Source organism: Ranitomeya imitator, chromosome 2 (assembly GCF_032444005.1).
Source record: "Ranitomeya imitator isolate aRanImi1 chromosome 2, aRanImi1.pri, whole genome shotgun sequence".
NCBI classification, from domain to species: Eukaryota; Metazoa; Chordata; class Amphibia; order Anura; family Dendrobatidae; genus Ranitomeya; species Ranitomeya imitator.
In genome coordinates, this window is record NC_091283.1 from 829,701,633 (window position 1) to 829,719,456 (window position 17,824).

The 17,824-nt window shown below is 40.6% G+C and overlaps 1 protein-coding gene across 2 annotated transcripts in view; it reads left to right on the forward strand.

The window, feature by feature from the left end:
- The first annotated feature begins 3,267 nt into the window (after window positions 1-3,267).
- KCNIP2 (potassium voltage-gated channel interacting protein 2) overlaps window positions 3,268-17,824 on the forward strand; it is a 494,922-nt gene continuing 480,365 nt past the window's right edge. Inside the window, exon 1 of one of the 2 annotated variants that reach the window (XM_069754064.1) lies at window positions 3,268-3,661. In XM_069754064.1, coding sequence (XP_069610165.1) covers window positions 3,397-3,661 — 265 coding nt within the window. In that variant the 5' untranslated portion in view covers window positions 3,268-3,396. The remainder of the gene's footprint in view (window positions 3,662-17,824) is intronic. The other variant, XM_069754062.1, reaches the window with a different exon arrangement.

Consider the following 17,824-nt stretch of genomic DNA (forward strand, 5'->3'; position numbering starts at 1 on the left):
TTTGTGTGCCCAGTGCCTGGACCCGAACCCTTAGTCTTTGTGTGGCCAGTGCCTGGACCCGAACCCTTGGTCTTTGTGTGGCCAGTGCCTGGACCCGAACCCTTGGTCTTTGTGTGGCCAGTGCCTGGACCCGAACCCTTGGTCTTTTTGTGCCCAGTGCCTGGACCCGAACCCCTGGTCTTTGTGTGGCCAGTGCCTGGACCCGAACCCCTGGTCTTTTTGTGCCCAGTGCCTGGACCCGAACCCCTGGTCTTTGTGTGGCCAGTGCCTGGACCCGAAACCGTGGTCTTTGTGTGCCCAGTGCCTGGACCCGAAACCGTGGTCTTTGTGTGGCCAGTGCATGGACCCGAACCCCTGGTCTTTGTGTGGCCAGTGCGTGGACCCGAGCCCCTGGTCTTTGTGTGGCCAGTGCATGGACCCGAACCCCTGGTTCAGGACCTGAATCCTGTAACCGCATCTGGTGATACGTGAATCCGAAACAGCATCGGTGGCACCTGAACCAGTTTTCGAGACCCGTGTGTCTGAACGTGTACCTATCCCTGCAATTCATGTTGTCCGGACTTGTATACCAGTCTCAATGTCCTGCCTAAGGAGTAGTCTGAACAGAGTCCGAGTCCGTGTCTGTGCAGTGGCCACACAGTGCCTAGCAGTGGTACCTGATGGCTACCTGCAGCTCAAGCCTGACTCCGCCATCAGGATCTCCAGTGAGCACCAGGTAGCTGCTACGCCCCTCTAGGTTAGCCCGACACCGTGGCACAGTTGGTCCACGAACCATGTACACCACCCACGTGCATGACACAGAGCTCACTTATACCTGCACTGTCCTGTAACAGGAGCCAAAGGGGGAACAACATTCCTTTCCTCCTAACATTTCCCCCATCAACTGTGAGTGATATTATTGAGAAGTAGAAGGAACTGCAACTAAACGATAGAGTGGAGACCCCGTAATGTTACAGAGGCGGGTCCGAGTGCTTTGGAAGATAGGGCAGATATGTCATCAATGCTCTGGAGACCTTAAGACTGCAGAGTTCAAACCATTCCTGTTATTAATGTCAGCCCAAACACTGCGCCCCGCCGGGAGCTTCATGGCCGAGCAGCTGCATGCAGCCGTACATCACCAAGCACAATGCCGAGCGTCGGATGGAGTGGTGTAAAGCCGCCACCACTGGACTCTGGAGAACACGTGTCCTGTGCAGTGACGGATCGCACTTCTCTGCGTCTGATGGAGGAGTCTGGGTTTGGTGATTCCAGGAGGACGTTACCCCCTGACTGCATTGTGCCCCCTGTACAGATGGTGGAGGATGACGCTATGGGCTGTTATCAGGGGGCGGCCTCGGCCCTTAGTTCTGGGGAAGGGAATCTTAATGCTTCAGCACCAGACATTGTGGACAATTGTAGCTTCCATGGTTGTGGGAACAGTTTGGGGAAGACTCTTTTCTGTTCCTCATGACTGTGTCCAGTACACAAGCTCCATACAGACATGGAGGGGGGAACAGGAGCACAGAGCCCGGACCTCAGCCGCATCCAACACCAAGACCAGAAATTGTGAGCCCGGACCACCCAACATCAGGGTCTGACCCCACAAATGCTCTACTAGATGAAGGGGCAAAAATTCCCTCAGGCATCTCCAAAATGTTGTAGAAATCCTTCCAGAAGAGCGGGAGCCGTTATATCTGTCGAGATGTATAGATAGATAGATAGATAGATAGATAGATAGATAGATAGATAGATAGATAGATAGATAGATAGATAGAGAGAGATAATAAATACCGTAGATAATAGATAGATGATAGAGAGGTAGATAATAGATAGATGATGGATAGATAATAAATAATATATAGATAGATAGATAGATAACAGATAGTTATAGATAATAGATAGATGATAGATATGGCAAACAACATACTTAACTCTGCTACATCTAAAATTAAAGGCAAATACTTTATACTTACATGTATTTCACCCTTTAACATATTTAAATCCTCAGTCTCCAGCAATGAGCTACGGAATAGGCAGAATACAAGCTGGAGCTCCGCTACCGCCTCCCACTGACCGGCCCCCACTGTTCAGGAGCCCCTTCTGCCTCCTGTCACATTACCTATAACATATGTCTGAGCTCCTGGACGCTCCCAATTGGTTTCCTTATAAAATAGAAATGTCCATCCTGCACAATAAATGGAATCTGCTGTTTTATGGGCCTGGTGTGTACTGATAGCACAAAGTATCTATTATATCAGTGTGAGAGAAGGGATTTATCATAGAGCACACGAAGTATACAGCCCCAGAGAGCTAATACAGCTCTGCTACATCTGCAAAAAGGAAACAGATACATTATATATATAGATATTAAACAGATGATAGACAGATACAGAAGACAGAGAGAGGGGTGGACAGTGGATGGATAGATAGATAGATAGATAATAGATAGATAATAGATAGATAGATAGATAGATAGATAGATAATAGATAGATAGATAGATAGATAGATAGATAGATAGATAATAGGCAGATAATAGATTAATAGATAGATGATAGATAATAGATAGATAGATAATAGATAGATAGATAATAGATAGATAGATAATACATAGATAATAAATAGATGATAGATAGAAAATAGATAGATAGATAATAGATAGATACATAGATAATTCATACATAATAGATAGATGATAGATAGATAGATAGATAGATAGATAGATAATAGGATGATAGATAGATGATAGATAATAGATGATAGATAATAGGATGATAGATAGATGATAGATAGATAGATAGATAGATAAATAGATAGATAGATAGATAGATAGATAGATAGATAGTCACTACCTACACATAATCCCTTCCATTCAGCACACAAGCAGTTACTTCTGCCTGCAGCCTTTGGAGCCTTGCTGTCACTGTTGCTGTCACTGTTGCTGTCACTGTTGCTGTCGCTGTCACTGTTGCTGTCGCTGTCGCTGTTGCTGTCGCTGTCACTGTCGCTGTCGCTGTCACTGTTCCTGTCGCTGTCGCCGGTGGTCGCAGGTCCGGGTCTGGCTGCGCAGTGGGGCAGGAGCAGTCGGATGAGGGTCCTCTCTGGGGGGCGCCGCCATCGGTCCTTGGATCTGACTCTGAGCGAAGACAGAAAGAAGGAAGGAAAGTTATTCGGAGACAAAGCAAAGATCATCGGAAGAAGAAGGAGTGAGCGAACTCTCCGTGGAAACCGCGAGCGCCGGGGGTCTGCTGCTCCTCCTCCTCATCATCACAAGGAGAGGAATACGAGAAGGGGCTGACACTGGGGCTGATCAGCAGGAAGGGCTGGAGTGAAGCCCCCCACCCTCCTCCAGCATCTCTCTCCTCCTCCAGCCGCCCTGGACCACAGCAGATCCCGACACCAACCAGCACCGGGCGTCCATGCGATTAACCCCTCGTCTCCTGGAGTCACTTCTTGGTTCCTTTTTTTTGGGGGGGACGAAAGGATTTTTTTATATGTTTTTTCTTCTCTATAACCCAGTTATACATTTTGAGAACCTGAGGATTCCTAAGGGTTTGGGAGGTGAGAGACTTTCTCTGATCCCAGGTGTGCACATTTACCTCTGGTTGAAGATGAGGAGTAAAGGTAGGAAAGATAACCTTTCAGATTCAAGAGATCTGGATGGATCGTACGATCAACTCACTGGTAAGTCAGATCTTCCCCCCTTCGCTCGGTGTGGGGAGATAGGAGCAGCATCCCTTTAAGAGGGCACAGATCACACACACACATCCTGGATACATTGTTGCACTGAGGATGGACTGTGTTTCATTTCTTGGGCATTGGTAAGATTTTATTTTTTTTAGATGACAGTGGTGGCATGGAGAATACTGAGCAATGATGGGCAGAGATGGCAGAAAGTTGGGGAGAGGAGTCAGTGAGAGGAGAGGGTGAAGTTCCAGCCTGAGATTATGTAACAGCAGCTGGTGATCCCTACACATAGGGATTCCTACAAGGAAAGTCTTAGCAGGGTAAGGAATAGACAACTTCATATAATCCAATGGGATTAGGTGAATTATGCTGCACTACAAGTGACAGCATGCCAGTTGCTAATAATAGTGCATGATGGGAGTTGTAGTTCTGCAGCAAGCTGGGCAGCCACCAGCCGCCTGTCACCCATCATCAGCACAGTGGCATCAGGGCTGCTGGGTGCTGTGTGTTCTGTGCATACACCTACAGCCTGGATGGCAGGGCTGGATTATACTCATCATGTGCACCAGATTATTTCTTTGACCTTTTCAGAAAATCATGGAGAAAGTTAATTGTGGCTGAGTCCAGCTAGAAATAATCCTCTTTTTTTTAGCTTCATACTCTCATATATCTTAAAAACCCTGCTACCATCTATATAAAAGCTCAATTACAAAGATGGGGGGCTTCAAATAAACAAGTTTAATGTACAATAATCTCCAGACCGGCCCAGGGATTCACGGTCACTGGATGGGGATGTTCCATTTTATTAGCATATTGTGTAATCCAGATACAAACGTAAATAAATAAATACTCAACATTTAAAGGGGCGGTGCACATTTTAATTCCTAATGTAAAAAAAAAAACAATTTTTGGTAAGGAAATGGATCAAATTAAGTTGATTAGTGATTACAACTGAACTTTGCTTTAACTTGTTGCAATGATGTGGAAACATTTTTAAGGCTACGTTCCCGCGATGAGGTTTTGGTGAGTATTCGGCGCTGTGTACTTTAGAAAAAAAAAAAATGCAAGGAACCTATTTTAGTTAAGGGGTGCCGAAAATCTGCACTATCAAAAATTCACCAAAAGTTTATCGTGGGAACTTGGCCTTACATGGAGGAAGGAATAAGTTATAATAAGAAGTTCCATTGGTAATTATTGTAGGGTGCATTTTTTTTAACGTTTTTTAGATCAGAGTTAAAAGGACTTTTTTTTCCATACCAAAAAAAGGAAATAAGACACCTCATAATAATCATCAGGACTCGTCCGCTTCTATTTACATAACTGGTATAACAGATCACTTATTCCATATGTCTATGCCTAAAACCAGAGAAAAAAAAAACCTGATGATCTGAACAGAGCCGCAGACTGAAGTTACTGCAGACTCTGAATGGACATTACTATAGGGATTAATAATTCCTATGGAAATTAGAGATGCAAATTGCACCTTGGTTGTGTACAGCCTGGCTGCGGGGGATGGGAGTTTTCCCATTCATTTACAACCACATCTGCATGGAGTTTGCATGTTCTCCTGTGTTTATTTGGGTTTTCCTCCAGATTCTCTGGTTTCCTCCCACACTCCGAGAACTTACTGGTAGGTTCATTGGCTTCCTATAAAATTGACCATATAATACAGATATGAGATTGAGATTCCCATTGGTGCAGAGACAGGAAAACTGCGCCCAGTGCCAGGAATATGCAAATATTACCTGTCATTAAGTGGACAGGTGCTAAGTGGAATCCACTAGTAACGATCCAGTAATTCTTGTAACACTTTGAGGCTACATGCGCACGTCCTTGTGAATTCTTACATCCATAAGAAATGTGACGCTTTTTTACTGCTGCCATGATATGGTTGCACAGCATAAAGGGAACCTATTATGTCAGAGAATGCGATTAACCTGCAGAAAAAGGTTAATCTGCAGGTTAATAGCGTTAGAACGGTGCCGCTGTACTGAAAATGCGGCATCTGGGAGAAAATCAACTTTCTTTTTCCCTGCAGCCGCCGGCTTTCAATCACACAGGCGTAGCGGCACACAGCACTGAGAGCAGTAAGCTCGCCCCGGAACAGTGACTGACGGTGGAGGTAACATTCTCTCCAGTGCCACGCTTTCAGTACTAATGTTAATAACCTGCTGATTAAAGGGGTTGTCCACTACTCAGACAACCTCTTCTGAATGCCTATGTTTCCCCCCTGCCCCTGTAAAATAACAGCACCTGTACTCACCTCCAGAGCTTGCGTCGATCCAGTGCTGGACATCACTAGAGCAGCGTTGGTTTCGCTCTCCCCTCCTTCGGACAAATCAAGACATCCAGTCGAAATGAGAGCAGTCAATTTCTCCGGATGTCAAGTCCATAGGACATTGCCCGCAGTGATTGCTTGACATAAGATGTCACGCAATCACTGGGAGGGCAACTTCCGATACTGTTAGAATGGCACCAGTACTGAAAGTGAGTATAGGTGTTATTATTTTACTGGGAGGAAACATAAGGGTTAGGAAGGAGTTGTCTCAGTAGTGGACAACCCCTTTAACGCTATATATGAAGGTTAATAGCAATATCGGGCACGACAAGTTCCCTTTAAAGTTAATACAAATGCATACAATTCTAGATGGGTTATCATATTCTTCGTGATCTTTCAGACACTGACAACCAGTTTGTCTAATGGTATGTGCACACGTTGCGGATTCAATTACGGATTTTTCCGCGCAGATTCTACAGAATCTGTAGATAAAAGGACCTGCGGATTCCCTGCGGGTTTTCTGCAGATTTTGTGCAGATTTCGCCTGTGTTTTTACACCTGCGGATTCCTATAATGGAATAGGTGTAAACCGCTGTGGATTCCGCACAAAGAATTGACATGCTGCAGAAAATAAACCGCTGCGTTACCGAGCGGAATTTTCCGCAGCATGTGCACTGCGGATTTGGTTTTCCATAGGTTTACATGGTACTGTACAATGCATAGAAAACTGCTGCAGATCCACAGTGCCAAATCCGGAACGTGTGCACATACCCTAAATATCTTTCCAACATGCGACCCTCCTGCTGCTAAGTGTGGGTCTGAGCAGTATCCATTAACAAGAACTAGTGGATCGTTACAAGTGGATTCCCATTGGGATCAGATAATATTTGTATAATCCTAGCACTGTTCAGAGTTTACTAATCTCTGTTCCTATGAAACCCACAATCTCATACCTATAACTCTTAATCCAATTTCATAGGAAGCCAATTATCAGTAAATTGTGAAAGTTTGGGAGGAAACAAGAGAATCTGCAGGAAACCCAAATGAACACACGAGCACATGCAAAGTGCGTGCAGATGTGTAACATTTACCTCCCGTTCTGTTTTTCCTCTAATCAATATTCCTGGTTTATTTAAGGTGAGTAGCAAATTAGATAAAATACGGTACATACATTATAGTGAGATGATATCATACCAAATCTGTAGGAGGCAATTACATCTAAATGGTTTCTGCAAGTGTTCAAAAAAAGTTCAATGAATAAAGCCCAAGAAAGCCAGTATATTCTATATAGGATATGAGTTACCGCTTTCTCCAAAGTGCAGAGGACAGATATAGCTGTGTAAGGCGAAAGAAGCTGTATTACTGTAAAGTATGCCTCCTCAAGAATGTAGGTAACTACTGTGATACTGCTCCTTTGTATAGAAATATCAATTAAAATACTGCCCCCTATCTACAGGAATATAACTACAATAATACTACCCCTATGTACAAGAATATAACTACTATAATACTGCTTCTATGTACAAGAATATAACTACTATAATACTGCTCCTATGTACAAGAATATAACTACTATAATACTGCTCCTATGTACAAGAATATAACTACTATAATACTGCTCCTAGGTACAAGAATATAGCTACTATAATACTGCTCCTATGTACAAGAATATAACTACTATAATACTGCCCCTATGTACAAGAATATAACTACTATAATACTGCCCCTATGTACAAGAATATAACTATTATAATACTGCCCCTATGTACAAGAATATAACTACTATAATACTGCCCCTATGTACAAGATTATAACTACTATAATACTGCCCCCTATGTACAAGAATATAACTATTATAATACTGCCCCTATGTACAAGAATATAACTACTATAATACTGCCCCTATGTACAAGATTATAACTACTATAATACTGCCCCCTATGTACAAGAATATAACTATTATAATACTGCCCCTATGTACAAGAATATAACTACTATAATACTGCCCCTATGTACAAGAATATAACTATTATAATACTGCCCCTATGTACAAGAATATAACTACTATAATACTGCTCCTATGTACAAGATTATAACTACTATAATACTGCCCCTATGTACAAGAATATAACTACTATAATACTGCCCCTATGTACAAGAATATAACTACTATAATACTGCCCCCTATGTACAAGAATATAACTACTATAATACTGCTCCTATGTACAAGAATATAACTACTATAATACTGCTCCTATGTACAAGAATATAACTACTATAATACTGCTCCTATGTACAAGAATATAACTACTATAATACTGCCCCTATGTACAAGAATATAACTACTATAATACTGCTCCCTATGTACAAGAATAAAACTACTATAATACTGCCCCCATGTACAAGAATATAACTACTATAATACTGTTCCCCTGTACAAGAATATAACTACTATAATACTGCTCCTATGTACAAGAATATAACTACTATAATACTGCTCCTATGTACAAGAATATAACTACTATAATACTGCTCCTATGTACAAGAATATAACTACTATAATGCTACCTCCTATGTGCAAGAATATAACTACTATAATACTGCCCCCTATGTACAAGAATATAACTACTATAATACTGCTCCTATGTACAAGAATATAACTACTATAATACTGCTCCTATGTACAAGAATATAACTACTATAATACTGACACCTATGTACAAGAATATAACTACTATAATACTGCTCCTATGTACAAGAATATAACTACTATAATACTGCTCCTATGTACAAGAATATAACTACTATAATACTGCTCCTATGTACAAGAATATAACTACTATAATACTGCTCCTATGTACAAGAATATAACTACTATAATACTGCTCCTATGTACAAGAATATAACTACTATAATACTGACACCTATGTACAAGAATATAACTACTATAATACTGCTCCTATGTACAAGAATATAACTACTATAATACTGCTCCTATGTGCAAGAATATAACTACTATAATACTACCTCCTATGTGCAAGAATATAACTACTATAATACTGCCCCTATGTACAAGAATATATCTACTATAATACTGCCCCTATGTACAAGAATATATCTACTATAATACTGCCCCCTATGTACAAGAATATAACTACTATAATACTGCCCCTATGTACAAGAATATAACTACTATAATACTGCTCCTATGTACAAGTATATAACTACTATAATACTGTTCCCCTGTACAAGAATATAACTACTATAATACCGCCCCTATGTACAAGAACATAACTACTATAATACTGCTCCTATGTACAAGAATATAACTGCTATAATACTGCTGCTATGTACAAGAATATAACTACTATAATACTGCTCCTATGTACAAGAATATAACTGCTATAATACTGCCCCTATGTACAAGAATATAACTACTATAATACTACCTCCTATGTGCAAGAATATCTATATATATAATTGTCTAAGGGTTTTTCCGTCTGTCTGTTTGTCTGTCTGTCTGTCCTGGAAATCCTGGCTCTCTGATTGGTCGAGGCCGCCAGGCCTCGACCAATCAGCAACGGGCACAACGACGATGATGTCATAATGGTTGCCATGGTGACGATGATGTCATAAAGGTCGCCTCGACCAATCAGCGACGGGCACAATCTGCCGCGAATTCTGGAATCATCATTGTCCATATACTACTGGGACATGCATATTCTAGATTACCCGATGCGTTAGAATCGGGCCACAATCTAGTAACTACTATAATACTGCCCCTATGTACAAGAATATATCTACTATAATACTGTCCCTATGTACAAGAATATAACTACTATAATACTGCCCCTATGTACAAGAATATAACTACTATAATACTGCCCCTATGTACAAGAATATATCTACTATAATACTGCCCCCTATGTACAAGAATATAACTACTATAATACTGCCCCTATGTACAAGAATATAACTACTATAATACTGCCCCTATGCACAAGAATATATCTACTATAATACTGCCTCCTATGTACAAGAATATAACTACTATATTACTGCCCCTATGTACAAGAATATATCTACTATAATACTGCCCCCTATGTACAAGAATATAACTACTATAATACTGCCCCTATGTACAAGAATATAACTACTATAATACTGCCCTATGTACAAGAATATAACTACTATAATACTGCCCCTATGTACAAGAATATATCTACTATAATACTGCCCCCTATGTACAAGAATATAACTACTATAATACTGCGCCTATGTACAAGAATATAACTACTATAATACTGCCCCTATGTACAAGAATATATCTACTATAATACTGCCCCCTATGTAAAAGAATATAACTACTATAATACTGCCCCTATGTACAAGAATATATCTACTATAATACTGCTCCCTATGTACAAGAATATAACTACTATAATACTGCTCCTATGTACAAGAATATAACTACTATAATACTGCCCCTATGTACAAGAATATAACTACTATAATACTACCCCTATGTACAAGAATATAACTACTATAATACTGCCCCTATGTACAAGAATATAACTACTATAATACTGCCCCTATGTACAAGAATATAGCTACTATAATACTGCTCCTATGTACAAGAATATAACTACTATAATACTGCTCCTATGTACAAGAATATAACTACTATAATACTGCCCCTATGTACAAGAATATAGCTACTATAATACTGCTCCTATGTACAAGAATATAACTACTATAATACTGCCCCTATGTACAAGAATATAACTACTATAATACTGCCCCTATGTACAAGAATATAACTACTATAATACTGCCCCTATGTACAAGAATATATCTACTATAATACTGCCCCCTATGTACAAGAATATAACTACTATAATACTGCTCCTATATATAAGGATATATTACCATGTAATGCTGCACTTCCCCCGGACACTATAGAGAAATTAAACCCTTTTTTGCTGGTTTCCACAGATTAAACCAGTTTGAGTCACAGCAGCAGGACACCTTCTAATCATCTAATATTTGACAGACCCTTGTACCATAAAAGCTGACCCCCATTTATGCTGTAATTATTTATTCCTCTACACTAGAACCTTTATGATAAATCTATATAAGTATACAGCTATAACTGCAGGGTCAGGCTTGGAGAAATTTTGGATTAATAGCAAGAATATGCAGCAAATCTAAAGTCTGTATATGTCTGCCGCCTCCCCTCCCCCACCATGCACGCACCCAGTATGTATACGACGGAGGCAATTTTTTTAAAAACTGAATGGGATAAAACAATACAGTCAATCAAAATCTTTTTCCACCTGCAGTAGGCGGTGAATGGCGGCTTTGTGGATATACAGTCTATTTTAAGAATCATACATTAATCTTTTATTTTTGTATAAAGCAAGCATAGGACAGGATATGGAATCTTCTGTTCTGAAGCCAATGCTTATTAAAGGGGTTGTGCGATATACATTTATCAGCTATCCACGGGATAGAGGATAAATGTGTGATGGCTGAGGACCTGGCTGTGAAGAATGGGGGCAATATCCCCTGTGTGAATGAAGCTGTAATGAGCATGTGTGACCACCACTCCTATACACAGCGAATGGAGCAGCGTTCGCACATGCTCACTACCGCTCCTCTTAGACAAAGGGCTTTCGAGCTATGTTCTCAGCAGCCAGATTGCCCATTCTCAGCTACTAGACCCTCAGTGAGCGCCGTTTATTGGGCAACCCCTTTAACCACTTGATGACACAAGTGGACATACAGTGGGTGAAAAAAGTATTGAACACGTCACGTAGTTTCTACGGAAAACTATTCCTAAAGGTTCTATTGAAATGAAATTCTCACCAGATGTCGGTAATAATAATAATAATTTTTATTTTTATATAGCGCTAACATATTCCGCAGCGCTTTACAGTTTGCACACATTATCATCACTGTCCCCGATGGGGTTCACAATCTAAATTCCCTATCAGTATGTCTTTGGAATGTGGGAGGAAACCGGAGTGCCCGGAGGAAACCCATGCAAACACGGAGAGAACATACAAACTCTTTGCAGATGTTGTCCTGGGTGGGATTAGAACCCAGGACCCCAGCGCTGCAAGGCTGCAGTGCTATCCACCGTCGGTAACAATCCACCCATTCCACACCAGCAAAGAAATCAAACCACAGATGTCCATAAATTAATTTATGTGTAATAGTGGGAGACAACACAGAAAAAAATGCATTGAACACAAGAAGAAAGATGTGAAAAAAAAGCCATGGAAAGTCCTGACACCAGCTGAAATCTATCAGTAATTAGAAAGCAGTCCTGCCACTTAGTGAAAAATATTATTACCTGGTTGAACTGATGGCTTAAAAAAAGGTGACTCATTACCAAGGTGCCACACAAGAAACATCTCATGATGGGTAAAACCAGTGAGCTGTCTCAAGACCTTCACAACCTTATTGTTACAAAATATACTAATGGGATTGGCTACAGAAAAATGTCTAAACTAGTGAGGGCTCTAGTGAGCCCTGATGGAGCCATAATCCAGAAGTGGAAAGAACATAATTTCACCATAAACTGGCCACGACCAGGTGCTCACCGCAAAATTTCAGAGAAAAAGATTTATCAGATGAATTGTCCAACAACTAATGACCCCCTGTGGAGAGCTACAGAAAGACCTGGAATCATCACACCTGAGCAATGCCTGCGACTAGTTTCTCCATACAGAAGGCGTCTTGAAGCTTCATCACCAACAAAGGCTTTTGTATGAAGTGCTAAATACATTTCAGTAAGCGTGTTCAATTCTTTTACCCTGTGTAATTTCTCATTATATCTTAGTTTATGGACAGCTATGGCTTGATATCTTTGCCTGTGTGGATTAGATGGGTTGTTACCAACATCTGGTGAGAATTTCATGTCAACAGTACCTTTAGATATATTTACTTAGACAATTGGTGATGTGTTCAATACTTATTTCACCCGCTGCAACTGTACATCTTGGCTAGGACCCACGTGTATGCAGCAGGCTCCGGAAATGCCAAAATTGCCATTTTTCGATCCCCATGGCTCCCCAAAAAATGCTATACAACATTCAAAACATTCCATGGACCTAATGGCTCACCATGCAAAAACAAGCCCTCACTCGGCAGAAAAATAAAAAAAAAGTAAAGTAAGAGGTCTTAGAAAATGGTGACACTAAGTCAATTTTTTTGTTCTGATTTTTTTTTTTTTACAGCTAAAATAATAAACTATATGAAAAACTAATAAACTAATAAATAATAATAAAAAAAAAGATAAGTTTGGTATCGGCATAATCCTACTGACTTGGAGAGTCACGCTGCCAGATTAGTTTTACTGCACTATTAACGCCATAAACCCCCCCCCCCCAAAACTTTTTTTCTCTATGTCTCCATACTTGTATTTTTTTTTCTTCACAATATTATATGGTAAAATTAATGGTGTCATTCAAAAATGCAACTCGTGGCACAAAACAAAAAGAGTTGAAATGGCTATGCCAACAAAAATCTAAAAAGTTATGGCTCTTGGAAGAAGGGGAGAAAAAAACCCAAAAGCAGTAAAAATGGAAAATGGCCTGAAGAGTTAATGGTAGGAGGTAACGAGCGGCACAGAGAAGGTTTCCTGATCTTCAGGCTCCAAGGATCGGCTAACATAATAGGTGTCAGCAGTCCCGATTCGGCAAATTGGTGGTGTCCTGATCTGAAAAGTTGTGGCGTCTACACAAAAAAGCTCACTCTCATAGGGCATTTTTAGATGTGGATTCTAGATTTCCTTGCAGAATCGGCGAGGACTATGGGGCTCCCGATTTTCCGACACCAATGTGGGTCACCATGTTTCATACCAAGTGGTTGACCCAATGTAATTAAAAAAAAATTACTAAAAGTGACAATTCATCACTTATGTGTTAAAGTATAAGTATCCCAGGAACCTTCCAGGGTGGACCGTCTGTGGTCTGGATGTTGGGCACGGAGTACGTACTGCTCTGGCTTCCAATAGTAAAAAATAGATGTTCTTCAGCACCAATGGAAGGTGGTTAAAACTCAGACTTTAATCATATAGATTTTAAGAAAAGCTTAATTCCAACGCGTTTCGGGTAGAAAAATTCTTGGGTTTTTCTACCCGAAACGCGTAAACATTATGGATTTTGGACGTTCTGTCACTTTTTTTATCCTACACGATTAAAGGCTAAGTTGTAACCACCTTCCTAGAGAACATCCTCTTTCGAGCCATTGAGAAGTTGATGTGATTGGAGCTGTGAGTTTTTTGCTGTGATAGAGGGAGCTGGAGCTGCTTCATTCACAGTCTGGACATGGAACTGTTTAGGAAACGACTGCCAGAAATATTAGTAAACATTGAAGAACAGAAGTCCCAAGAAGGAATCATAGTGCAGGGGAGAACTCGGCAGACGACCCGTGTTATTAATGGCCCTGGATTGGACAGGATTCCATAAAACACGCGGATACTTAGAGGGATCATAAATCAAGGTGCGCGCTGGCTCCGAAGGAAGCGATCGTTTGGCCTATTATTTAAAAATAGAAGACGAAGGAGAATTTTAATTGTAGCGCATTCAGAGCCGGAATTCCCCAGCTGATAGATGAATGCCGCCGTCACAGTTAATTATGACTTTATAACTGGGAGCATAATTCCATTTTCCATGGGGACACTAATTACATCATAATCAATTTACTTTCGGCACCTAAATCTAGCGATGGTAACAGTTTGTGCGTCTCTTCCCCCTCGCTGGTAATAAGCGTTATTACAGGCACTAATGACGGTTCACAGAGCATCGTTCAATAGATTGTGCTGACGGAGCAGAGCCGAGGGCGCCAATATCCTAAGTCACTGCCATGAACTCAATGACAAGGTCAGCTCTGCTGCATGTAGAGTAGGAGGACAGGTCAGATCAGGTCACATGGAAATCTTAACCTTTTATCATTGTGTCCCATGTTCTGCACTGGAAAATTTCTGCATAAATCTTTAATTCCTTAAGGAAGGCCTTTTTTATGACTACATTACTTTCCAGGACTAAGATATTGATGACCTATCCCTAGAATAGTTGATCAATATCAGATCAGTTGTGGTCCGATCCCAGTAACTTCAACGTTAAGCTGTATAGAGTATACCGAGCGGCACAGCTCCATACACCATGTAGTGGCCATTCTCAGTACTGCAACTCTGATCACATTCACTTCAATGGGAGCTGAGCTGCAGTACCTGAAACGACCACTAAACAATATATGGCGCTGTTCTATTCTGGCTATATACACTCTATATAGCCGATCAACGCTGAAGCTGCAAACAGTTCATTGGTGGGTTATTGCAAGTTGTGCCCCCCGCTCATCAATGACCTAAGAATGGGCCATCAATTTCTAAGTCCTATACAACCCAGTTAATGATTCTGTCAATGTAACCATATGAGGGCTGGATTTTTGCAGGATTAGTTGCAATTTTTTTTACTTTTTAAAAGGTACATAAAAAATATTTAAATAATTTCAGTATTTTTTAAGAAGAGGATAAAAGACACTTTTTAGTTTAGTTCCTTGGGTTTCAATTTTACAACATTTTTTGTGCAGTATTAGCCACTTTTTAACTTTTTTTCTGCAGGTCAGTATTATTATGGCCATCCACCATGTATACAGCTTTTTTTACATTTTGCTACTTTCGTACAATAAAAGCCTGTTTTTTTGTGTTGTTACATTCTAAGATACTATTATTTATTAATTTATACTACGTTCAGACTTTTTATATTTTTCTGTCTGCTGAGCCGTTTTGTTTTTTTTTTTTTTTTTACATATTCTTTGTTTTTCTATTTTATTTTATGGGAGGCAAAGTGGCAAAAAAAATGAACTATTATCATAGTTTTATTTATGGCGTCTATAATGCTGAATAAATAATGCATTTGTTAAACAGTGTGGGACATTTTCTATGCAGCATTTCCAATTATTTGTACATTTTTTGGGGTGTTTTCACACTTAATATTTTTTTAAATCTTATTCAATACTTTTTACACTTTTTTGTGTTACACAATACACCACTGCAATTACTACAATTATACAATTGATACCTACTGAGCACCTGAGGATGCTCGATCCTTACACTATGCATTTACATGACATATCATTAACTACCTAGAATCAGGGATGTAAAAGTTCCAAGGGGTTAAACAGTTCAAGCTCCTTTACAAGGCTCCAGATCCACTTCACAGACATAATTTTAGTCACCACTAGGGGGAGCTCACTCTATAGAGTTAAATGGAATAAGTATGCATCTAACTCTAAAGCTCCCCCTAGTGGCGGTAAAAGGAAACAGGTTGCCAGAATGTTATCTTTTCAGGAGATAAGAAGCTGTCTATTTAAAAAACAAAAACAAAAAAAAAAAAACACTGGGTTCTATTCTCAAAAAATGTATATTAGATATTGAAAAAAAATAGAGCAGATTTTTGTTATATCAATAAGTTTACTTTTTGTATGTAGATAGACTTTTCTATCTATCCTCACCGATACATACGTTGTGGCTGGGGAGCTCAGGATCAGAGATTGGGGCGAGAGATAGGAAATCTGATCTGTCGGAAAATCAGAAGTCGGTAGATTTATATTCTATATAACTATGTCAGATTATAACTGGAAATATTATAACATATTAGTAAATAGAGTATATTACATTAGTATAGTTAAAGGGTATGTATATTTTTGCGACCATTTCATTACTCTAAGGGCTCGCGTACATGATCGTATTATCGGTCCGAGTGTGATCCAACAAAACATCGGTTTTCATTCGGACCAATGCTATTCTATGGGACTGTGCACATGTTTGACTTTTCCTCGAATATGCAAGTCAGTGGAAACCATCGGACTGCACTCTGATGACATTTGAGTGCAGTTCCATTTTCATGGACTGACACAGTGGAGAAGATGGAGACTTTTTTTTCCATCTTCTCATCCAAGAGAATCAGATCACACGACAATCACCCTGATCAAACTCTGATCAGTGTGTGTTTGCATATTCGCCCCAGATTATAATATACACTGGCGTGCCACTAGCCTAACACCTAGTTTCTAAACCTGTGTAAGCGGCCACATTTCTTAGAGGGATGTGATCATAGCCTTTAGGGGATTCTGGATTAATTTTAAAATTTATAAAAATTTGAAAAAAAGTCAACTTATTTTTTTAATTATGGAATAGTTTGGGTCACATGACTGACTATATCTGGCAAAAAGTTGATTGGACATGTGAAAGGTGATTGTGATGTGTTCTATCATTGGTGACCCCTGGAAATGCGTGTTATGCTCTACATATCAGTTGGCTCTCTTATAGGAACCTGACCCTCCCAAAGGTGAACTGTCTGTGATGGGGAAAGTCAGACGACCGTATAATTCGGAGGGGATTGCAACATATTGCTGGACTGACCAGTGGCTCTCCCAACCCAAGCGTGACAGCTGCACGGGTCTCCTGTCGGGACAGCCACCAGCCAGGAATCGCAAAGCAATGCTCAGACTGGCTGGCAGCTCTCCCGACAGGAAACCCGTGCAGCTGTCACGCTTAGATCGGGAGAGCCGCCAGCCAGTCCGAGCATTGCTTTACGATTCCCGGCTGGCTGGCGGCTCTCCCGACAGGAAACCCGTGCAGCTGTCACGCTTGGATCGGGAGAGCCGCCAGCCAGTCCGAGCATTGCTTTACGATTCCCGGCTGGCTGGCGGCTCTTCCGACAGGAAACCCGTGCAGCTGTCACGCTTGGATTGGGAGAGCCGCCAGCCAGTCCGAGCATTGCTTTACGTTCCCCGGCTGGCTGGCGGCTCTTCCAACAGGAAACCCGTGCAGCTGTCACGCTTGGATCGGGAGAGCCGCCAGCCAGTCC